The 24,556-nt window shown below is 44.6% G+C and overlaps 1 protein-coding gene across 1 annotated transcript; it reads left to right on the top strand.

Annotated features, from left to right (window-relative positions):
* The first annotated feature begins 5,843 nt into the window (after nucleotides 1–5,843).
* On the top strand, nucleotides 5,844–6,767 carry LOC136577713 (olfactory receptor 2B6-like). Its single transcript, XM_066577630.1, has one exon. It carries the CDS (start codon nucleotides 5,844–5,846, stop codon nucleotides 6,765–6,767), a length of 924 nt encoding a protein of 307 aa, XP_066433727.1.
* Nucleotides 6,768–24,556: the final 17,789 nt, after the last annotated feature.

The raw sequence follows: 24,556 nt of genomic DNA on the forward strand, positions 1-24,556 counted from the left end.
CCAGAAGATTGTGGGAGTTATAGGCCTATTTCGTTGAATAACTTCGATATGAAGTTGTGGGCTAAACTTTTAGCAAAGCGGCTAGAAAAATTCATCCCCTCCTTGATAAATCCCGAATAAACCGGATTCATCAAGGGAAGAGAAGGGGAAGATAATTGCATTAGACTGTTACATGCCGCAAGATATGCTCAAACACAAAATATACCTTTAGCTTTCGTAAGCTCAGACGCAGAAAAAGATTTCGACCGGGTCAATTGGTCCTACATGAAGCGCGTCCTCTCACACTTTAATTTCCCTCCTGCATTTATATCAGCCATATTTTCGTTATATGCCGCACCCCATGCCAGGCTAAAGATAAATAACATCTTATCTCCCCCCTTTGATATAAATAATGGAACACGGCAGGGCTGCCCGCTTTCGCCGGTTCTATTCATTCTCTCCATTGAACCCCTTCTGCAAAAGATCAGGAATGACTCAGCTATCCAGGGTTTACGGGTTGGCGAGGCGGTCCTCTCTACCGCAGCTTACGCAGATGATATTATCTTTTTGATCACAAACCCGGAAAGGGGGCTTCCTCGACTCACCACTCTCATGGAAGAGTTTGGAGTCATCTCCAATTTAAAAATAAATTACTCTAAGTCCACGGTTTTAAATATCTCCATACCGCTAGCTCACCTCAGAGAGCTGAAGAGTAAATCTCCGTTCTCTTGGTCTAACTCTGACGTAGATTTTTTAGGTATAAAATTCACAAAGAAGGCAGAGGCCCTGTACTCCGCAAACTTTATTCCCCTACTAACCAAGATTAAAAATCTACTCTGTTCATATGACCTCCCCTTCATATCCTGGTTGGGGAGGAAGTCGTATGTTCTCCCTATAATTCTATACAAAATTCGACTTCTCCCTATTTTTATTCCAAACACATTCTTTAAAACAGTGCGAGTAGCCTATTCGAAGTTTGCTTGGAAAGGGAGAAGACCAAGACTGCCTCACTGTCTATTAACAAGGAGGAGATATGAAGGAGGAGTGGACCTACCCTGCCCCAGGGAGTACTACTTGGCTACCCAACTCAGTCAATGGATGGAAATGGCGCATCCGGCCAAAGACCCTCTGATTTTTATGCTAGCAAAGGGCTCATATGGCCCCACCATCCTACACGATCTGTGGTTCCCCAATGTGAAGGCCTGTAGTGGAGGAGGACGTAATCTGCTTCTTAGAGGGACATTTGAGACTTGGAATAAATTAAGAGACTCCCTAGCTCCCTGCCCTTCCCCTCTCACTCCACTGTGCGCATTGCATAAAATCCTAGGACTTCGGTTGGACTCGTGCTCAGTTAGTTCATGGCAGTTATTTAAGGATAAGACTATCTCGGATGTCTTCTCATTGGCCCACGAACCTACCCCCGCAATAATAGTGGAGTTGCTCCCCAACCATAATCTCACATTCCTAGCTTTGGCACATGTGACCAAAGTGATTAAGGACTTCTTGAAGGTGCATAAAACATCTAGACCCATAACTCTATTTGAGACTGCACTAGTTGAAAGAAATCCAAATAAAAGGAAGGTGGCGTATATTCGCAAACAATTTATTGCGCCCCCAACTAATACAAAACCCACCTTTATTACTTCCTGGGAAAAAGAGCTAGGGATCTCCCTCACTCCTAGCGAAATGCAGCTCATTCTGAGAACAGCATATGGGTTATCTCCTTGTATCACCTCCCAGGAATCGCACTATAAGTTATTAGTGAGGTGGTATAGAACCCCTCAATGGTTATCTGATCACAAACTGGCCTCGCAGGATATGTGCTGGAGATGCGACTCCCCCACTGGGTCATTCCTCCATATCTGGTGGGACTGCCCTTGTCTGCTATCTTTCTGGAACAATGTCGGATGTGTGCTCAAAAAGCTTTCTCCCGGTCTGGCCCTCTCCCCTGAAGTGGTTCTCCTGTGGAAGCCTACAGCGGCCTTTCACCCCCTAAAACACAAATTAATAGCGTTCCTTATTGACGTAGCAAAGTCTCTTAGTCCACTTAAGTGGCGCCAACTAGACCCACCCACTCTGTTTTTGTGGAAAGATAAAGTAGATCTTCTAATGAATCTAGAAGAACTCTCTAGTTGGTCGAGGTGTTCCCATGATACGTTCTTAAAAATCTGGTACCCTTGGAGGTCAATCAGGGATGAAATTGGTCAAACCTGCAGTTGATGTGCCTCCCTTTTCGGTAGGCAAACTGAAGCGTGGTGTTGAAGCCCTCCTCCAGGGGTCCTTGAGGCAAACCAGGAGTCCGTGCCCGTACCGCATTCTCAATCGCAGTCAGGGCCAGTGTCAGAGCATCTCCTGGACACAGCTAGGAGACGTTCTCACCCCACCGATGGGCAATACAGCATGATATACCCCCCCCCCTGTTTCCTTCACCCCCCCCCCCCCCCCCAGTCTGTCTTGTCTTCACTTTTGGTTGTTTCTATTATGCTCAGGGTTTAGCCAGCTCCGTGGGCCACCCCGTGGGCAGAGCTGACCCAATTTTTCATGCAATTTTGTATGTCATCCGTTGGGGGGCTGAGACTCTGGTATAACTTTGTGAGTAATGTTGTACAGAATACTGTCAATACCTGTACCTTTGTCAACCTTCCTTAATGGATTTTGTTTGTAATGAATCCAAAAATTTTTCAATAAAAATTGATTGGAAAAAAAAACCCAAAAAAACTATTACTGCTGGGGTTTTGGTGCGGGTTTTGAATGTGGTTTTAGATGCAGTTCTGGGGTGCGGTTTTTGGGTGCATTTTTGCGTGCTTTTTGGGTGCGGTTTTTGGGTGCAGTTTTTACAGCGTGTCCTGCTGTAATTGAGGACGCACACAAAGAGGGGAGAAGCACAGGGCATTGAGGTATTGCAGCACAACGACACCCTCTTTAAATATTTCTTTCAACATCAGATTACAAAGTAAGAAACAGACATTATAGCTAATCTGTATGCCATTTTGATCCCATGTATGCTGTGTTTTACAATGCTTAGTGAAAGGAAAGCATTATTAATATAAAATAAAATAAAATGTCACCCTGCATGGCTGGACAACTCCTTTAAGGCATTAAACTATGTAAAAAACAATAAAAACTGGAAAAAATGAGCTGTTCTAAAACTTTAGAAGGGTAGTATACAGCTGATTCCTTTTCACTAAGGGCGCCCACCCACTGGCGATTTCGCGGTAAATTGCGATTTTGCGCGATCGCGATTTTAACATTACAAGTCCCATAGACCCCTGCAGAGAAAAAAATGCTGCGAATTTCGCAGGGAAAAAAATCGCCAGTGGGTGGGCGCCCTAAAAGTTTCAGTTTTGTTTCATCACTCTACAGAAAAAAATCCACAAACCTCTGTGGCCTATTGATATGGTTTTGAGCATATCAGAGGTGACTCTTCTTGTCCTTTTGAATCAGTAGAGGTGGATATTTTTGATTTGGTGCATGAAGACCTCCCCCCACCAATTTATGCATCAGTGAATGAAGTAATACGCACGATAGTAGTTGGGGCAGGATATTATAATCCATATAATCTACATCTGTGGCATATTTACAAGGATCCTTGCAATCAGCAGCTTCTTGTAATAAATTGGATATCTTTGGAGGAATGTTTCTTTTCCCTCCCCCTTCCAACTTATGCATCATTAAATGAGGAAATACGCATGATAGGCGTTGGGGCAGGATATTGTAATCCTTATGATCTACATCTGTGGCATAATTACAGGGATCTGCTGGTTTAATTTACCTTGTCTCTATTTGCCGTTTAGCTATCGGCCACTATCTCTGATTGCCGCTATAATTACCATATTAAACGAGCGTCTAGGTCACTATGACAATGCACTAGATTATGTGACTACCTGTTAGGCCCCTGCAATGTCTACCTTCTTGGAGCACGGGCAGCACGTCCGATCATGTGACCACACGTCGCTGACGTAAACGTGCCATGTGACTCCACTATGATGACGCGTGGGATCTCGTGACCGAGCTCAGGTGACCCACGTCTACGCCGGAGACATTATGGATCGGCAATGTACATCGGGGACATCAAGGTGATGTATTATATAGCGATCTATTCAGCATGTAGCAGGTTAAAATGGGGCTAGAGGTCTTTAGGCTCTGCACCCTACTAGTGTAGCCTTCTAAGGAATCATTAACTAGTATTTACCAAAGGGCGGATACCAGGTTCTCTATTGGACAAAAAGCACACACCCCCAGTCTGGGAGGGGTTTAATCAGGCTTTATAAGCAGGCAAGCTCCTGAAGCAATTCAGATGCCTCCAGCCTACCCTAAGGGCTGGAGACTATGCTAGGATCTCTATTGAATATCATTTGGTTCTGCTAATATCAAACTTTGTTCTGGGCACCTACTTAGGGCCTTATCAGGGACCATACCTGAGCAGTATTGACTGACTGAAAATAGGGTTTGCCTTTAGCCCAGTCTTATCAAGGATATTGTTCTGAGGCTATAATAGTATCTTGGACTGGATATCCACTGCTCAATACAGTGGATATTTTGATTAATATACATTAGCGCAAACATTTTTTCTAGCATAGAAAGGCATTGTCCTCATTACTCTATCACATAGAATTTTATAGGTCCATACCTTTGTAAATCAGGTTTTGAAAAAAACTTTTTTCCATCTATCGTGATTGCTCAAATATCAGCTACAGGGACAAAAATATTCTCTGATCCCTCCTTCATTAGGGCTCCTAATGAGGTTGCATCATAGCGACGGAAACGCGTCGAGCCAGAGCCTATCTATTGGAGATTCTAGTGATATTTAAATTTCATTTTGAGCTAAGGAATACAGATAAAAGCTGGGGTTATTGATTACATCAATATCTGGTTGTATCCAGAATCAAACAATTACCCCTAACTTTATTGATCTTTGAATCTTTTTGAACCCAAGGGTTGGCTACCTACGGTCTGTATCATCACAATACTAGACAAATTGGGTTGCTTCTGGACGGTAGTCCATCCGTTCCAACTATTCAGTCCTACGGTGAAAGTGGATATGTTATACAACTTTACTATTCCACTCCCACCGCTGGAAAGGTTCCAGTGGTGCCCAGATTGTTGAGGTCAAACTCAATAATACAGTACAAAACATTTATCTTTATTGAAACTGTACGAGAGCCTCTCTATCACTACTGATGGACCACATATAGAACGGGTAGACTATGGTTTTTTAACCACAAGTATATTTTGACTCTCTCTGTGGAGATTTATATTTTATACGAGTTATCATTAAAAGTTATATTTTAAATAGGAGTCAAACCAGTGAAAACTGCTACTGAGCCATGTTTTAAAGTGCAATCCAACATCACAGTCAGGCCCTTGCTAGTTCAGATATTTGGTGTGTTTCTATTCAGGCTGTTGAATAATTCTGAACTGCAGAATTTAAAAGAGTGACCTTTTTGGTTGCTTTGGATAAACCACTTGTTGTAATAGTTGTGTTGAGCTTTTTAGATTTTTTTTTTTTTTACAAACAACTGAATGCTTGTAAACTTTGCAAAAAACCTAATTTACAAAAGGGGGGTTGAATAATTTGGATTGCAACTGTATGGGTGTGGAGGTTTTGTATGTTTTAATTATTTTGCAATTTAGGTTTTATTTCTACATGTTCAAAGTTGAAATATTGTATTTGTTTCCAGAGGTGCAAAACGTCCAAAAATCCTGATAGAAAAATAGTTAAAATATGCATACGCTGCTCAATAAAATATGCACAAAGGATGAGTTATGGCTTGAAAAGAAATATCTTATCTGAATGTACATAAATATTATTTCTTAACAAATCAACATTATCCAACTAGGTTACCAATTTCTTTTTTTTCAGAATGCATTTGAAAAATGAGACCATACTCAGAGAATTTATTCTTCTTGGACTTTCCAGTGACCCAAAGACACAAGTTGGGCTTTTTATTATCTTTACATCAGTGTATACAGTTATTTTGATTGGAAACTTTCTCATCATTGTTCTAGTCCTGACAGATGCCAACCTTCACACTCCTATGTATTTCTTCCTTTCCAACCTGTCTTTTCTGGATCTTTGTTATTCTACTTCAACTCTACCAAGAATGTTGAAGGATTTGTTGTCCATCAATAAAGTCATCTCTTATGGTGAATGTGCAGCACAAATGTACATTTTCCTGTCTTTAGGTGGAAGTGAATGTGTTCTGCTTGTTGTTATGGCTTATGATCGCTATGTGGCTATATGTTATCCACTACATTACACCACTATTATGAGTAAGAAGGTCTGTATTAGACTGGCAGTTGGTACATGGATGAGTGGATTCCTTTTGTCTATTTCCCATGTAAGTCTTACACTTAATATTGACACGTGTGGACACAATGTAATAAATCACTTTGCATGTGAAGTGACAGAAGTATTGTCACTGGGGTGTGAAAACATTATACTAGTGGAATTAGTCATTTTTATCGTTGGCATTATTATTCTTCTGACTCCTGTAACCTTTATTGTAATATCTTATGTTAATATCATTCAAAATATCTTAAAGATTGCATCATCATCCGGGCGGAAGAAAGCTTTTTCCACATGCAGCTCTCATATGATGGTTGTGGCAATCTTTTATGGATCAGCAATGGCTGCCTACATGAAACCTAGATCGAGTTCTCTACCTGGCACTGATAAAGTGATTGCTGTATTGTATTTAATTATTACACCGATGTTAAATCCCATGATTTATACACTGAGAAACAATGATGTGAAAGATGCATTTGTAAAATTGATTACAAAATGAAAGTTTTAGGATACTATTGTGTCTGAAAATAAGGAAGTTTAAAAAAGAAACAGAAACACTAGTATTAGCTTTACAAGCATAGGTGTTCAGGACTAAAAGCCAGGTTGAAAAAATCTATACTAGATGCAAAATGCTGACTCTATAAAAGGACCTAATGAAGCAACTGACCACATATTCATCTGGTCTAAAAAAAAAATTGCACAGACTGAGTACAAACAAAGACACAATTGCATGGAAATATAAATCAGTGGAACCTCTGAAAAACTACCATCTGTGAACAACTAAGAATGGATAGGACCATAATCATGGAAAAGTGGTTCAAAATGAAGCAGTAAAAATACTGTTGAATTTCCATATACAAACAGACAAAGTATTGGCCCATAACACTTCTGATTTGTCCATCATTTAAAAGAAAAGGGTGTGGCTCGTTGACATTGCTATACCCAGTGATGGCAGATTCAATGAAAAACAACAAAAAAATAACCAATTATGAAGACTTGAAGGTTGAAATACAGCCCCTCTGGCACCATCTGGCAGGGGTCGTCCAGATATACTGGGTGCCCAAAGACCTTGACCGGCATCTGAAACAACTCAATATCTACAAATTTATCTGTCAATTACAATGTGCAATGCTGCTGGGCTCTGCACACATTTTACGTAGATATGTAACATCATCCTCGATTTTTGGGTGGTTCCCCATGCATTATGAAGACTAACTACCAAGCTGTGATCTTGTGCTTGTATTGCACTGCATAATAGTAATAGTACTTTATTTTAATTAATATTGCAACCAATTTGTAACATGTACCTTAAATTTTAGCCACTACAACTTCCATCGATGGGCATCAAATAGGTATAGCCAGTGTTACTAAAATACTTAGCCTCTCTATATCGTATCTTCTGGTATCTTTTCCTTTTTTGTAACCTCTTCCCAATATTTAACAAAGAGGTATAATTATCAACGAGAGATGATCTAAAGTGATAATGACTGACTTTTTTGGATGTGGAATTGCATCTTCCTCTCAACATATGTGTGCAGTCATTCATGACACTTTTACATTGTACATCTATACTATGACAAGAGTCTCTGACTCTGTAAACCATCTACCAGAATTTGGTAAACGAGTTCTGGTTAGTTACTGGTCTGTGGAATGCTTGTATTTCTTTTTGAGTCTTTCTAACCTTCTCTCTTTCATTTCTCTTCCCATCACTGGTTACAAGTTGTATTCCTAATACTTACTTATCCCCTATCACCTACACTAGCAGTGTGCAGTCCCAGCAGCATCGTAGCTCCTTCAAATCTGCCTTCCAAAAACATACTCTTTGGAGAACAAGAATTTCGAGAACAAGTTACAGGATGGTGTTAAAATCATGGCAGGCAAAAGCATGTTTTAGATTTTTTGCAGCATAGCAACCTTGATGTACATATTTCTAGACTAACACCCCATGGTAGGGCACATACACTTTTAACATTGCTTTGCATACAGATGAAAGGTCTATCGACCATAAAGATGATGACATCAGAACACATCTAAACAGTCTCTCAATGACAGGCGGCAGTCAGAATTAATATATTTACACTGTGAGCGCATAAATACATATCTATTTTGTATCTTGTATTTCTTATATGCTTCCGTTTGTTATATCATACATGTGGTTTTCCATAACTAGAATACACCAGACACAAAACGTAGCATTTCCAAAGTTGAACAAGAAATTCAGACTGTCATCCTTTCACTTTGATGTTATTAGCACCAGGTCCCTAAGAATATGTTCTGTTTTACTTAACACTATGAATTAAGAAGCAGCACTAATAAAGAGAGACGACTTCTAATCATAGTCGATGTGTGATTTGTAAGTTTCCTCAAGCTTATACATTAAATCTTTCAATTTGGCCACCTGAAAATATACCTGGAGCATAGGTATTACGCTAACAAATTTGGATCCCAATGTGAGGCATGACTAGAATCTCATGCCAGATCTGGCAAAGAATTCAGTGATTTTTCTCTTCTCTTGGAAGGACAGAGTGATCTATAAACAATATGTATGAAACCTTATTGCTTACAAAACTATCTGTGCCTCCTAGAGGTTAGCATTCAAAGAAAGACCAACACTTGGTCAAAACTTCGCTGTCCTTGGCTATTATGGAGGAATAAAGTTTTTTTTTTTTTTTATTTGCATCTTTTCTGCTACCATATCCTTCTTCCTTCTCTGAGGTTGTGATTGTCCCTCTTTGCTAGCCAAAGAGGGCACTACTATTGTACTTAGAGATCCATGTCAAAGAATCTGGCAGAGGTACAATTTTGGTTGGGGTTGTGTGACTGTTGTGTGAAAGAATGACCAGTCACTTTTGGAATGTGATCTTGTTGGTTAATACGTATATGTTTTTCATCTCCAAATGGTGAAGTAGTGTGCTTTGTGTGTTTAGTGTCATATTGTCTTGCAAAGCAAATAGGTAAATGATCTTCCATAGATACTGTTCATAGCCTGTACCCATAAGTGACTTTAATGCAACGTGGAGAGAAAGGTGATATACCTTCTGGCAGATTAACCTGCATGTCAGACCTGATTGCTCTTACCTGCTAAAGCTGTGGAATTTGTTAATTGAAAAAAGAGAGTACAATCCTTTTGGAGGAGTGCCCATCTATTGACTTTGAGAAATAGTAACCCCCATAGATGACAAAATTGTTCTGAGTATTGAGGAATTTGAATGGATTGCACTGCTAATAACTACTATAGTGTTGCTATTTGTGCTTTTGTAATCTGGGTACCCTTGAGAGTTATTGTCAGCCTGACAAAAGAGTACCCAACTGCTCATTTCCTTGAATAAATACATTGTAAAGGGTACGATATGGAATACTACTAAGAGCAAAAGATGAGGCCCACGGCAGCATAAAAAGATGCAGTTTAAAACGTGTAGCTTTTATTCCTCTATACAGACAGTTGCTATGTTTTGACCTGTGAATAGGTCGACAAAGACCTATTCACAGGTCGAAACGTAGCAATTGTCTGCATAGAGGAATACAAGCTCCAAGTTTTAAACTGCATCTATTTATGCTGCTGTGGGCCTCATCTTTTGCTGTTGTTTCCTATGTGGAACCAAGGTCCCGGTTCCTATTACATCCACTTTGCATTCATTGATGCGTTGTATTTTTAAATGCTGTCATTTACTGTACCTTATAATGTATTAAAAAACTTTTTAAAAATTTCAAGTGGAGTAAAATGAAAAAAAAAACAACAGCATACTTTCAGTGCGTCTTTTTCTATGGCACACAAACTGCAACAGAAATGCCATTGATATCTTTAATCGATGGGTCAGTACAATTATAACAATACCAAACTTGTATAGTTTTTTTTCACTATACTACTCTTTTTTTTCAAAGACATTTAATTTTTTTCAATTATTTTCTGCCTCCATCTTCTGCGCGCAATAACTTTTTTATTTTTCCGTCCGCTTAGATCTGTGAGGGATCACTTTTTGCGGGATGTCCTGTAGTTTGTTAGTACCAATTTGGAATACATGCAACTTTTTGATCACTTTTTATTGCGTTTTTGCTGGAAATCGGGCATATATTATCACCAGCAACAGGTGACCGACATGGGACCAACATTTCAAACCACAAAAAGTCCTTTCTTACCCATGCTTTGTTCACCATCAGCTGCTAATAAATAAATGTTCTTGCTGTTTGTGTAGTGTGGAATTGCAGTTTGTAAAGGGGGGAGAAGTTCAGAGTTAGAGAGGGTTAACAGGTTCTTTCTTCTCTAGAGATAAGGTGAGTACTGAAGGGAGGGGCTATCAGCTTCAGAGAACAGTAGAAAATGTGTTACTGCTGCATCCAATTATGCACAATGAATCAACTGCGTGGGGGAGCGGAGCCGTGAGAATAGCTAACAGCAGTGGTGGATCCCTGCGTTCTCAACCTGACACAGCCACCAAGAGCTTCTACAACATGGGTGAGTCAAACAAAAACAGAGGAGCTTCCCTGCCAACTCAGCCAAAGAGAGGGTCTGTAAGGAGAAGCTGGGAGGGAATCCCCGCTAGAGACCAGCCAGCAGCAGCTTTACCCTCTCTCTGCTCAGTGGCAATCATGGCTCTGCCCGATGCTCTGGCAGGCACTGCAGATGCAGTGGGGACATCAGACAGCGCTTCTGAGGAAACCTCTTTGCCACCGCAGCACCTTGAAGAAAGGGTGGAGAGGGGAAGCAGCGCAGAGTCACCGGACAGTAGACGCTCATTGCCGGCATCTCCTATAGTTTGTGCAGCTGTAGCTGCGGGTGTATCCGCTGGCTCTGGTAGTGTGGGGGAAGCAGGGCAGATGTCGTATGGCACTTCTGTGGGGGTTCCTCTGTCACCACATTTGTATGGAGTCCCAGAGGAAAAGAAGGGGGCAGTGGGAGCCCTTAATAACAAGCACTTAGTTGCAATCCCCCTTTTAGCTGGATCTGAAGAGGGTACCTAGTTAGTTCCTCTTGGCAAAGACCCCAAGTTACTTATTCTTAGCAATACACGTTACACTTTGCCATTATCACCAGGGAAAAGAGACTTCCATGTTCAGTAATCTGTTCATGAATTGGGTGAAAGAGTTGACCACACAGAGAATAAAATGTCAGAACTCACCAAATCCCACAATGACCTAATTGACGCGCATTTCTCTCTGTAAGATGAGGTCCAACAATTAAAAGTAAAAATTGCAGATAATGAAGACCACAGCAGATGGAACAGTATCAAATTTTGTGCTATCCCTGAGTCTATCACCACGGTAAATCTAGAAGACTTTGCTAAACATCTTATTCTGAAGGTTCTTCCTGATACTCCTCCACGTGATCTGTGTATCGACAGAATCCATCGACTCCCTAAAGTCAGATTTGTACCTGAAACAACTCCTCAGGACCCTATCGGCCGTATTCACTTTTTTTCATTTTAAGGAGGCATTATTATCAGTTACACAAAGGATGGACCAGCTTTCAGCCACCTTCTCGGATATCAAGCTATTTACTGACCTATCCTAGACTGCAATGCAAGCTAAGAAAACACTTTTACCCATAAAAATGGCTCTCAGGCAAGCTGGCATTGCATGCAAATGGGGTTCCTGACAAAGCACACTGATGAGTGGCAATCACCTCAAAACAGTCTATCAGAAGATGTAAGCAGCAGCATAGGATGCAGGTGAACAAACAGACTTTATTCCTCCATTGTATAGGCAGAGGAGGAATAAAGTCTGTTTGTTCACCTGCAGCATATGCTGCTGCTTACTTCTTCTGATGAGCTTCCTTGGAGTTTTTGGACCCAAACTCCCTGCAGCGTGCATTATCTAAGTTCCTGCCTTATTGGTATAACAGAGTAGTGCTGCTTGTAACAATTTCTATACCTCAAAACAGCCTGTCTGTGCATGCTTTTCTGGTTTGGTTTTCTATTCCCAATCATTGATAAAACTTGTTATAAAGTCACTGTGAGTTGAAGGATAAAGAATTTTGCCATCTTTCTTATTGGGCTATAATTATCTAAGTTGTCTCATGTTTTCGTTGTGGGCAGCATTTGCACCTTTTTGACTTGAGAATTTTGTGAGTTCTTATAGAGGCTTGAAGGTGCAAGAATATTTTTATAGACCATGGATGGCAGAAAACTAAGTTAAGTTGTTCTGGGAGTCCATCCCGTAAAAAAGGTTCACCTCCTAAAATTTCCAAGTGCTTATTTAACACCCCTTTTATCTGAATGTGTTGCATACTGTATTTGGTTATAAAGAGTGTCTTATATTCTGATTTATTTTCAACTTCAACCTTCTTTCATCCTTTTCTGCAGCCACCCTCTTCCAATGCTCTACAATATGCAGAATCTATTTATGTTTTTTCCTTATGTATCTTTTTTCCTTAAATCTGTTTACGATGGTTGCATGTAGAGATGAGCAAGCGTACTCATCTGAGCTTGATGCTCGTTCGAGTATTAGGGTGTTCGAGATGCTCGTTACTGGAGACGAGCACCACGCGGTACTCGACTCCATTACATTTCCTTCCCTGAGAAATTTGCGTGCTTTTCTGGCCAATAGAAACACAGGGAAGGCATTACAACTTCCTCTTGTGACGTTCCAGCCCTATCCCACCCCCCTGCAGTGAGTGGCTGGGGAGATCAGATGACACCCGAGTATTTAAATCTGCCCCGCCCGCGGCTCGCCACAGATGCACACTGAGAGAGATCAGGGAAAGTGCTGTCTTGCTGTAGCTGCTATAGGGAGGTGTTATTTTAGTCTTCAAGAACCCCAATGGTCCTTCTTAGGGCCACATCTGACTGTGTGCAGTACTGTTGAGGCTGCTTTTAGCAGTGTTGCACAATTTTTTCTTTTATTGTATATCGGGCATGCAGACCTTAGTGTCCTCAGTCTGCAGTCATTTTACAGAGTATAGGGGCAGTACTGGTGAGGCAGGGACAGTGGTACAGGGAAAGAGGTATACTGGCTATATAGGCAGTGGGCTTTTTCAAAAAAATTGGGGGAAAATAGTATATTTGGGCTGCCTATGACCGTCTTCAGTTTACTGCGTGTCTGCTGGGGGTAGTAGTCGCTAATTAATACCCAGCTAAGCATTATAGCAGGCTTGCGCATAATTGTTTCCTGGCTCTAATGTGTCAGTTACATGATCGCCGTCATCCCGCCACAGGGAAACAGTATACATATGTGCGCTGCATACGGTGTCTGTCTGGATTTTCACCTCACCATTTTAAAAAATAGAAGCAAAATACTTAAGGCCTACCACTGGCCTTTGGCCACTTGACTGGTTCTGCGCTGTGAATTCCAGTAGCTCAGTCATACGCACCTAGGTCTCACTACAGGCTTGCGCATAATTGTTTCCTAGCTCTGCTGTGCGCTCCGTAAGCAAAGTCAGCCTTCAACCACAGGCCAATAAGCGGCACATTTAATTACAGCGTTCTGTTTCTGCTCTATTCATAATACACCATGTTGAGGGGTAGGGGTAGGCCTAGAGGGCGCGGGCGAGGACGCGGAGGCCCAAGTCAGGGTGTGGGCACAGGCCGAGCTCCTGGTCCAGGTGTATCGCAGCTGACTGCTGCGGGATTAGGAGAGAGGCAAGTTTCTGGGGTCCCCAGATTAATCTCACAATTAATGGGTCCACGCGGTAGACCTTTATTAGAAACTGAGCAGTGTGAGCAGGTCCTGTCGTGGATGGCAGAAAGTGCATCCAGCAATGTATCGACCACCCAGTCTTCTAAGCCGTCCACAGCTGCAACTCTGAATCCTCTGCCTGCTGCTCCTCATTCCTCCCAGCCTCCTCACTCCATGAAAATGACACATTCTGAGGAGAAGGCAGACTCCCAGGAACTGTTCTCGGGCCCCTGCCCAGATTGGGCAGCAATGGTTCCTCTCCCACCTCTCCCAGCCTTTGGAAAGTTCAAGGGGTTCGGGGGATGAGGCTGGGGACTTCCGGCAACTGTCTCAAGAGCTTTCAGTGGGTGAGGAGGACGATGAGACACAGTTGTCTATCAGTGAGGTAGTAGTAAGGGTAGTAAGTCTGAGGGAGGAGCGCACGGAGGATTCAGAGGAAGAGCAGCTGGACGATGAGGTCACTGACCCCACCTGGTTTGCTAAGCCTACTGAGGACAGGTCTTCAGAGGGGGAGGCAAGTGCAGGAGCAGGGCAGGTTAAAAGAGGCAGTGCGGTGGCCAGGGGTAGAGGCAGGGCCAGACCGAATAATCCACCAACTGTTTCCAAAAGCGCCCCCTCGCGCCATGCCACCCTGCAGAGGCCGAGGTGCTCAAAGGTGGGGCAGTTTTCCACTGAGAGTGCAGACGACCGCCGAACTGTGGTGTGCAAGGTTTGTCGCGCCAAGATCAGCCGGGAAGCCACCACCACCAGCCTCACCACGACCAGCATGCGCTGGCATATGATGACCAAGCACCCCACAAGGTGGGACAAAGGCCGTTCACCGCCTCCGGTTTGCACCACTGCCTCTCCCCCTGTGCCCCAAACTGCCACTGAGATCCAATCCCCCTCTCAGGACACAGGCACGAGCGTCTCCCGGCCTGCACCCACACCCTCACCTCCGCTATCCTCAGCCCCATCCAGCAATGTCTCTCAGCGCAGCGTCCAGCCGTCGCTAGCGCAACTGTTTGAGCGCAAGCGCAAGTACGACGCCGTGCACATGCACGCTCAAGCGTTAAACGTGCACATAGCCAAATTGATCAGCCTGGAGATGCTGCCGTATAGGCTTGTGGAAACGGAGGCTTTCAAAAACATGATGGCGGTGGCGGCCCCGCGCTTCTCGGTTCCCAGTTGCCACTACTCTTCCCGATGTGCCGTCCCAGCCCTGCACGACCACGTCTCCCGCAACATTGTACGCGCCCTCACCAACGCGGTTACTGCCAAGGTCCACTTAACAATGGACACGTGGACAAGCACAGGCGGGCATGGTACTATATCTCCCTGACTGCACATTGGGTGAATTTAGTGGAGGCTGGGACCGAGTCAGAGCCTGGGACCGCTCACGTCCTACCCACCCCCAGAATTGCGGGCCCCAGCTCGGTGCTGGTATCTGCGGCGGTGTATGCTTCCTCCACTAAACCACCCTCCTCCTCCTCTTATGCAACCTCTGTCTCGCAATCAAGATGTGTCAGCAGCAGCACATCGCCAGCAGTTGGTGTCAGGCGGCGTGGCAGCACAGCGGTGGGCAAGCGTCAGCAGGCCGTGCTGAAACTACTCAGCTTAGGAGAGAAGAGGCACATGGCCCACGAACTGCTGCAGGGTCTGATAGAGCAGACTGACCACTGGCTTGCGCCGCTGAGCCTCCAACCGGGCATGGTCGTGTGTGACAACGGCCGTAACCTGGTGGCGGCTCTGCAGCTCGGCAGCCTCACGCACGTGCCATGCCTGGCCCACGTCTTTAATTTGGTGGTTCAGCGCTTTTTGAAAAGCTACCCATGCTTAGCAGACCTGCTCGGAAAGGTGCGCCGGCTCAGCGCACATTTCCGCAAGTCCAAGACGGACGCTGCCACCCTGCGGACCCTGCAACATTGGTTTAATCTGCCAGTGCACCGATTGCTGTGCGACGTGCCCACACGGTGGAACTCTACGCTCCACATGTTGGCCAGGCTCTATGAGCAGCGTAGAGCTATAGTGGAATACCAACTCCAACATGGGCGGCATAGTGGGAGTCAGCCTCCTCAATTCTTTACAGAAGAGTGGGCCTGGTGGGCAGACATCTGCCAGGTCCTTGGAAACTTTGAGGAGTCCACCCTGATGGTGAGCGGCGATGCTGCAATCATTAGCGTCACCATTCCTCTGCTATGCCTCTTGAGAAGTTCCCTGTAAAACATAAAGGCAGACACTTTGCGCTCGGAAATGGAGGCGGGGGAAGACAGTATGTCGCTGGATAGTCAGAGCACCCTCATGTCTATATATCAGCGCGTTTTGGAGGAGGAGGAGCAGCAGAGGGAAGAGACAGCTTGGCCCACTGCTGAGGGTACTCATGCTGCTTGCCTGTCATCCTTTCAGCATGTATGGCCTGAGGAGGAGGAGGAGGATCCTGAAAGTGATCTTCCTAGTGAGGGCAGCCATGTGTTGCGTACAGGTACCCTGGCACACATGGCGGACTTCATGTTAGGATGCCTTTTTCGTGACCCTCGCGTGACACGCATTCTGGCCACTACGGATTACTGGGTGTACACACTGCTCGACCCAAGGTATAAGGAGAACCTTTCCACTCTCATACCCGAAGAGGAAAGGGGTTTGAAAGTGATGCTATACCACAGGACCCTGGTGGACAAACTGATGGTAAAATTCCCATCCGGCAGCGCTAGTGGCAGAAGGCGCAGTTCTGAGGGCCAGGTAGCACGGGAGATCAGGCAGCATGTACTACGCAGGCAGGGGAACACTTTCCAAGGCCTTTGCCAGCTTTATGGCTCCCCAGCAAGACTGTGTCACCGCTCCCTAGTCAAGGCTGAGTTCCGGGAGCACTGTAAAAGGATGGTGAGGGAGTACGTAGCCGATCGCACGACCATCCTCCGTGACGCCTCTGCTCCCTACAACTACTGGGTGTCGAAGCTGGACACGTGGCCGGAACTCGCGCTGTATGCCCTGGAGGTGCTTGCTTGCCCTGCGGCTAGCGTCTTGTCAGAGAGGGTGTTTAGTGCGGCTGGGGGAATCATCACGGATAAGCGTACCCGCTTGTCAATTGACAGTGCCGACAGGCTTACACTCATAAAGATGAACAAAGCCTGGATTTCCCCAGACTTCTCTTCTCCACCAGCGGACAGCAGCGGTACCTAAACAATACGTATGCTGCACCCGCGAATGGAAGCATCGTTCTCTATCACCATAAAAAATGGGGACCTTTTAGCTTCATCAATCTGTGTATTATATTCATCCTCCTCCTCCTGCTCCTCCTCCTGAAACATCCATAATCACGCCGAACGGGCAATTTTTCTTAGGCTCACAAGGCTCAGTCCTATGACTTTTGCAAACAATGTTTATACGTTTCAATTCTCATTAAAGCGTTGAAACTTGCACCTGAACCAATTTTTATTTTAACTGGGCTGCCTCCAGGCCTAGTTACAAATTAAGCCACAGTAACCAAAGCGATTAATGGGTTTCACCTGCCCTCTTGGTTGGGCATGGGCAATTTTTCTGAGGTACATTAGTACTGTTGGTACACCAATTTTTTTGGGGGCCCTCGCCTACAGTGTAATCCTAGTAATTTTTATAGGCTTCGCCTGCACTCATGCTACAGCAAGGTGTGTGGCCTACACTTTTGCTACATAAATGTAACTGGGGCCTTGTCTATACTGCAACTACTGAAATGTGAAAGAGACTGTTATCTCCCTAAACTGCTGCAACAGGAATGTTACTGTGGCCTGTCTTGACTGCTACTACTACTGAAATGGAACGAAGACTGTGCTCCCCCTATACATTTATGTACCACCGATGGGTTCCAGGGAGCCACCCATGCTGTGGGTCCACAGGGACTTCACATTAGGGATTTGTACCTGCCAGTGTCTATGTATTAAAAACCCCGGTCAGACTGGGGCATGCAGTGTGGGCCGAAGCCCTCCTGCATTCAATCTGACGTTACCTCAGCTGTGCTGGGCACTGCAATGGGATTTGTTTATGTACCGCCGGTGGGTTCCAGGGAGCCACCCATGCTGTGGGTGCACACGGAATTCCCATTGCGGAGTTGTACCTGCCTGTGACGATTTATAAAATACCCCGGTCTGACTGGGGCATGTAGTGTGGGCCAAAGCCCACCTGTATTTAATCTGATGTTAGCTCTACTATCCGGGGCGCTGCATTGGGACAAACTACAGGAGCAATACAGCGCTAATGAGACGTGCAGAGGTACGCTAGAATTGGAGTCCTCTGTAGGCCCGCGATTGCTGAGGGTTTGTGCAGAGGCCCATGTCCTGGGTGCAGTGAAAGTCTGCTTCCTGCCTAGGATTGCTGAAGCTGGGGGCCGAGGCCTATGTCGTGGCCGCGGTGCAAGTCTGCCATGTTTGGCCGGTCAGATCAATTTTTAATTCATGTCTTGGGTTTCCTAGCACCCACCTATGCTGTTGTTGCAAACTTAGCTCCCATCGCGGTGTTTTACCTGTCTGGCACAAAGACACTGATTGACTTGGGTAGGGGGCAGAGCGCAGATGGCTTTCCCCTTGCAGTGTCGATTGAGCTATGTGACACCTTGACAGAATGAATAGTGTGTGGCACATGGGTTCCCCATTGCTATGCCCACGTGTGCAGCTCCTGATGGAGGTGGCACAGGATTGGATTTCTCATTGCTTCTGTACAGCATTGTGGGCTATCGCCCCGCCCCTTTTAAAGAGGGTCGCTGCCTGGCCGTGCCAACCCACTGCAGTGTGTGCCTGCGGTTCCTCTGGCAGACGCACTTATAAATAGACATGAGGGTGGCGTGGCATGAGGGCAGCTGAAGGCTGGGCAGGGACAGTTTGGTGTGCGCTGTGGACACTGGGTCGTGGGGGGGGGGGGTTTGGTCAGCATGTAAACCAGGAGAAGTGGCAGTGGAGTGTCATGCAGGCAGTGATTGTGCTTTGTTGGAGGTAGTGTGGTGCTTAGCTAAGGTATGCATTGCTAATGAGGGCTTTTCAGAAGTAAAAATTGTTGGGAGGGGGGGGCCCACTCTTGCCGCTATTGTGGCTTAATAGTGGGACCTGGGAACTTGAGATGCAGCCCAACATGTAGCCCCTCGCCTGCCCTATCTGTTGCTGTGTCGTTCCCATCACTTTCTTGAATTGCCCAGATTTTCAGAAACGAAAACCTTAGCGAGCATCGGCGATATACAAAAATGCTCGGGTCGCCCATTGACTTCAATGGGGTTCGTTGTTCGAAACGAACCCTCGAGCATCGCGAAAAGTTCATCTCGAGTAACGAGCACCCGAGCATTTTGGTGCTCGCTCAACTCTAGTTATAGCCAAGATTAATGCACTGTACGCAGCGGCGCGCTGTGGGTTTGGACTTTATAGGTTAGATTGCATTATCGGATCCCTTCTAGTAAGGCAGACTGCTAAACTGTGTTGCTTTTGAATTGTTAAATGTTGAAAGTATAGGCTTGTGCCCGTAAGTGAATGTATACAAAGAGTTAACTGAGTTTTAGTGAGAGAGAGGAAGGCTGCTTGACCGAATCTGCAGCCTTCAGACCCCCTTACTTCCTCATTCTCCAGGAGGAAATAACTTTGTTGTTTAATAAAATAAAGGAATATAATGAGTTATACTGTCTTTAAAAACAGATGGAGGTCAGTGATGTACTAAATTGTTAGAGCAGGTGGATTAGACCCAATCGATAGAGGAGAAAACAGATTCATGTGCCATGACAAATAACTACTGTTCGTATGTCTTGTTATGTAATCTAATCTTTGTTATATGTCCGTCATACAAATGTAAAAAGTTATATGCCACTCACATCCTGTGGGGGCTCTTAAGAATACAAGGGTTACAAACTGTAACAAACTGCATAGCCCGCCATGCCCACAAGAAAATACATCTATATCTGCCAAGTCCCCAAATACCACAAACAATGTTGGGGCTGGAATGGCGTCGATATCAACACATGCCAAAGACACCAGCGTTCAATATAACAGTTCAGTAAATAGGGAGATAGAATAATATCTCAGTCACTCAGCAACCTGGGACAAAACTGTTGTAAAAGTAAAATTAGCCACATTCTACCTTATAATCCTGTCTCGGTGCCCTTCCATTCTGTGTTAGAGGAAACTGTCACGGGAGGGAGAGATTCTAAAAAGAGGAAGTTACTGGCCCTGTAGTCCCAGCACCAGTAAAGTACATTCGCAGACAATATAAAATAAATAAACTACAGGGAGTAAGAGGTAGATCTAGGTTAAGCAGAAAAACCGGGGTTGCTACAGAGAAGCCGAAGAATGGGAAACAAGCAGGTTACGATAAGGCCAGGTATCCACAGGAGGGACGGGGCAGATTGACCCGTAATTTGTAAAATGTAAATTGTGTGATGCATAAGACTTTATTTGGTTGTGATGTGTATCCGAGGACTGCCAACGTTGAATGAGAAAATGAGGAAGTAGGTATACAGCCACACTCAGTGGGGTGGAGCTAGATGATGCATATGTCTCTTATCCAAGGAGGGGGTAAGAATCATAGATAGCCAGAAGAAAAAGTTTAGTTTTTTTCTCCTGTCCCAAACTCAGCTTTCCACAGTTACTGACAAATTATGGGCCACCTACAAGACAGACCCAGATACACACCCTTGGGTCAAACAGTATCCCCCTAGGTTAAAAAAAAAAAAAAAAGGGGGGGGTGAAGGGTCAGCCACGCATGTTAGGTGCTGGGTGCTGATACTTTGGAAAAACTGCCGACCGGCCACAATTTCACTGTTAATTTCCCTTGCAGAAGCTGTAAGGCCTGGAGGCCTCCAAGACTAACCAAGTTCTGCAAGAAAGGTTGTTCTCCTGGCCAGGCCATACCTGTACCTACATCCGTTGCCGAATTCCGCACCTTTCTAGGCCTTGTTTCATACTGCCGCCCATACGACAATATTGACACAAAAGCACGGAGGACAACCACAGCCACTGGGATACTACTCCATGAGGTTAGATCCAGTGACTCGAGGAGCTCCCTCATGTGTTTGTGCGGTGGCAGCAGTACAGGCAATGGTTGACAAATCTTCTAAGTTGGTATTGGACTACCCCCAAGTGGTCCACACTCCAAATGACATCCAGAACATACTCATGCAAGTGCAACCCAAGCACTTATCTCTGGCCTATTAGATCCGGCTACAATGTGCTCTTTCCATGCCTCCCCCAATATTTCTTTCCAATGTTGTACTACCTTGAACCCGGCCACTCTTCTTTTAATCAAGTATTCCGGTTCAAACGGGGGAGGGGAGACATAGGTGATCTGAGTATGGAAGATCAGCTATTTTTTAATTTTTTTTAAATTGTGTGCAACAAGATTCTGACAAAAACTGTTATTAGAATTCACTGTTAATGATGCATATTTTGAGTTTTCTTTTGTAGATGGTACCAGGGTGAGGATTGATGACTCCGAACCAGAGATGCAGAGGTCACACAACAAGATGTCCTAAACGCAGAAGCTCTGCCTCCGCATGTCTCAGTGCACGAAGCGGAACCGAAGGCCCTCACTGAGGCGTGTAGAGTGGTAGAAGGTAAGACGGCAACTCTTTACACTGACTCCTGGTATGCATTTGGCATAGCTCATGATTATGGCCCAATATGGAAGGCCAGACAGCTTGTTATCTCAGTAGGACAGCCAATTAAGAATGGTGCAGCGGTGCAGAGTCTCATGGAAACCCTACTACTACTACTACTACCACCTGGCAATGGAGAGCTCACACCGATTTCTACAATGGAGAAGCGAGAGACGACACCGTCGCCAACAGCACAGCAAAGGCAGCGGCCCTTAAGCCGTAGAAGAAAGAAGAAAAGATACAGCATGAGTCAGTGATAAAAACTTTGGACATTGATAAAACTTTGGACATTGACAAAACTTTGGACATTGATATGTCAAGGACTTTACTGTTACAAGCCAATGAAGAAGGAAAGCAAAATGGGCTAAAAGATGGGAGCAACAGAACTGGACGGCGTATGGCGAACAATCAACAGGACTTGCCTACAGAGGTCCCTGCCCCCCATGATGGCCCAACTGGTACACAGAATCAAAAGCAGCAATGACGTCGACACTGAACAAGAATGGGTGACACCTAGGTTCTCTGTAGCTGCTGCATCATTTGTCCAGTTAGCATGATCTTTGCCATGTGCGAGTCCGGACAGAAGTAAGGTGGCTAGATAACACTTGCCTGGACCACTCTACCCATTTCAGAGATTGCCAATTTGACCACATTCAGCTCACACCTGTTGGGGAGTATGAATATGTGCTTGTTGTTGCTCGAGTCTTTTTCAGGTTGGAGGCCCACCCTGATACTAAGGTAAATGAGCAGGTAACCACACAGAAGCTCATGAATGAGGTAATCTGCAGATACAGGGTATCGGAAGTGAATGAGGTAAACGAAGGTACACACTTCATAGGTGAAATAATGTGACATCATGTCTGGAAGGTAATTGGACAGGGGAGTGTGCCTTGGTAAAGCCCTTATGCTCCTCCACATCCTGTCAGGCAGCATTGAGGATAATGAGGTTACCCCCAATAGTTACTTTATCTCGATCCAACGCTGCTGTGTTCTGTAGTTATCCGTTCATGTTGGTCTATCCTTGTTTTCTCCATAGGTATGGCGGTTCCTTCCAGTCTTGTCACTAGGTAGGGTAGGGTCAGTGTAGGCGGCCTGGACGTGTACACCATCCGGGCTATCTCCAGGAGGGACATTGGTGTGGGTGAAGATCAGGGAGTCCCACGCCGTGCGTACCTGTGCATACTAGTAGTATTGTAACAGTACACTAGAGTGAGAAGAGAGGCTCCTGGTGGTAGTTTTGACCTACACGTGTACATTGACGTCATAGGACAGCCAAGGGGGGTACCTGACGAGTTTTTAAAACTTAGAGACCACGTTAAAGCTAGATTCGAGTCCATTTTCCTGATCATTATGGTAAATAAAATGTTGACTGGATTAATTATGTTTATTATAATTAGCAGCGGTTTATAAATTATACTAGACATGCCTTATAGGGACTAGTCGACCAATAGGACCTACCTCGACTATGACTTTTCAAAATAGAAATGGCACTAGGTACGATTTTAGCCAAAAAGGGGAGTGTCTGTAGGATGATAGGGGAGACTTGTACCTACATTCCAGACAAAACGTGACCCGCGGGTAAAGACGCAGTTGCCATTAAGAAGCTGACCGCACTAAGTAAAAAGAGCTAACCTTAGTCTGTTTCCTCAGTTAGGTACATACCTAACAGCAGAATAGAAAACTAAGTTTTAAAACATTGTGTATTTAGAACACTGTGATAGGTTTTTTCGCTAAGATTTTGCTTTATTTTATTTGCAGTGCACTCTGCTCATGCCACGCAACATGCCGGTGTTACAACGCCCCTGGTCCTGTTATCTTGCCGCCTCTGGAAAAGGGAAGTGGGAATAATCACCTTGTAGCTCTTTCCTTCCAGACTGATAGATATGATCATGCACTTACTAATGAGACAGAGGTTCAGTCATGTTGATCAGGCATTAGATAGCCCTAATTTTGCACTCTTTGTCGATGAATCGAGGTAGCGTCACACAGAGGGTTCTACCCAAGTTATGCAGTGTTTACCTGAAATAGTAAAAGCCGCACCTCTCCTAACCTAATGCCTCGAGATCCCAGGTGATAGCCTAGACCTCCACATGTACCAAAGACCCGATTGCCATGAACCCACAGCTAGGTATCGGAGGGGCATTTACAGCCTAAGCGACAGTTGTGAAAGACCGCCACTCTACTGAGTTTTCAAAACGTTCTACACAAGAGTTTACTCTGATAAAGAAGTTATTAATTATATTCGTTGCCATTATAATTGTTTTAATTCCTGTTTGTTGTTGCATACAGTGTATTCCGACCCTGATGACTGCCTGGTCCACCTGTCTTACTATGATGTCCAACAAAAAACCCACGGTCAGTGCAAATGTCGTCATCACGGATCCAGAATACGATGATGTCGAACCATCCTATACCCCCATGGCAGTGATAGCCCCAGTCTACAACACAATGCAGGTCTAGGGTCAGCGGTGGGGGTGGGACAGAGCAGGGCGAGTTTAGTGAAACAGATAGTTTCAAGGGGGGTCTGTGGTGGAAACCCAATATAGCTATATTGGGTTTTGGGCCTTTTGTAGTGGACATTGGACCTGTATTCATGAGTTAACACTCGGTATAACCAAATGTCATGTTTGCCTTCTGTTCTTACATTTACGCAATATGCAATACTTCCTTTAATGAAACTTCTGTTCTCAAAACGCTGACAAGATAATATATAGTGTAAACATGTTACACTTTCCATCTGTTTTGTAAATTTAGAAGTAGGATCAGACAGATAACCACACTTGAGACAAGTACCGCTTTTAGATACCGCAATAATTACCCAAGCAAGTTTACTGGAAACTTATGCAAATAACATGGGAGGTTTGTGCAATTACTAATTCATGATGTAACATCCAATCATATCGAAGGAACCACACGTGGATCCAAGACAACCCACTCATCCCGTCTACCACCTGATGGCCAATCACAGATGACCGGAGGATGGAAGATTTGCAAGATGCTTATCCAATAATTGAACAATACGTTGTATCTATGTAATCTTTGACCTGCCAGATGGGCAGATATGTTACATTCTTTTAGAAGAGGCTGCGCGCCCAACA

This window comes from Eleutherodactylus coqui, chromosome 8 (genome assembly GCF_035609145.1).
Source record: "Eleutherodactylus coqui strain aEleCoq1 chromosome 8, aEleCoq1.hap1, whole genome shotgun sequence".
Taxonomy (NCBI): domain Eukaryota; kingdom Metazoa; phylum Chordata; class Amphibia; order Anura; family Eleutherodactylidae; genus Eleutherodactylus; species Eleutherodactylus coqui.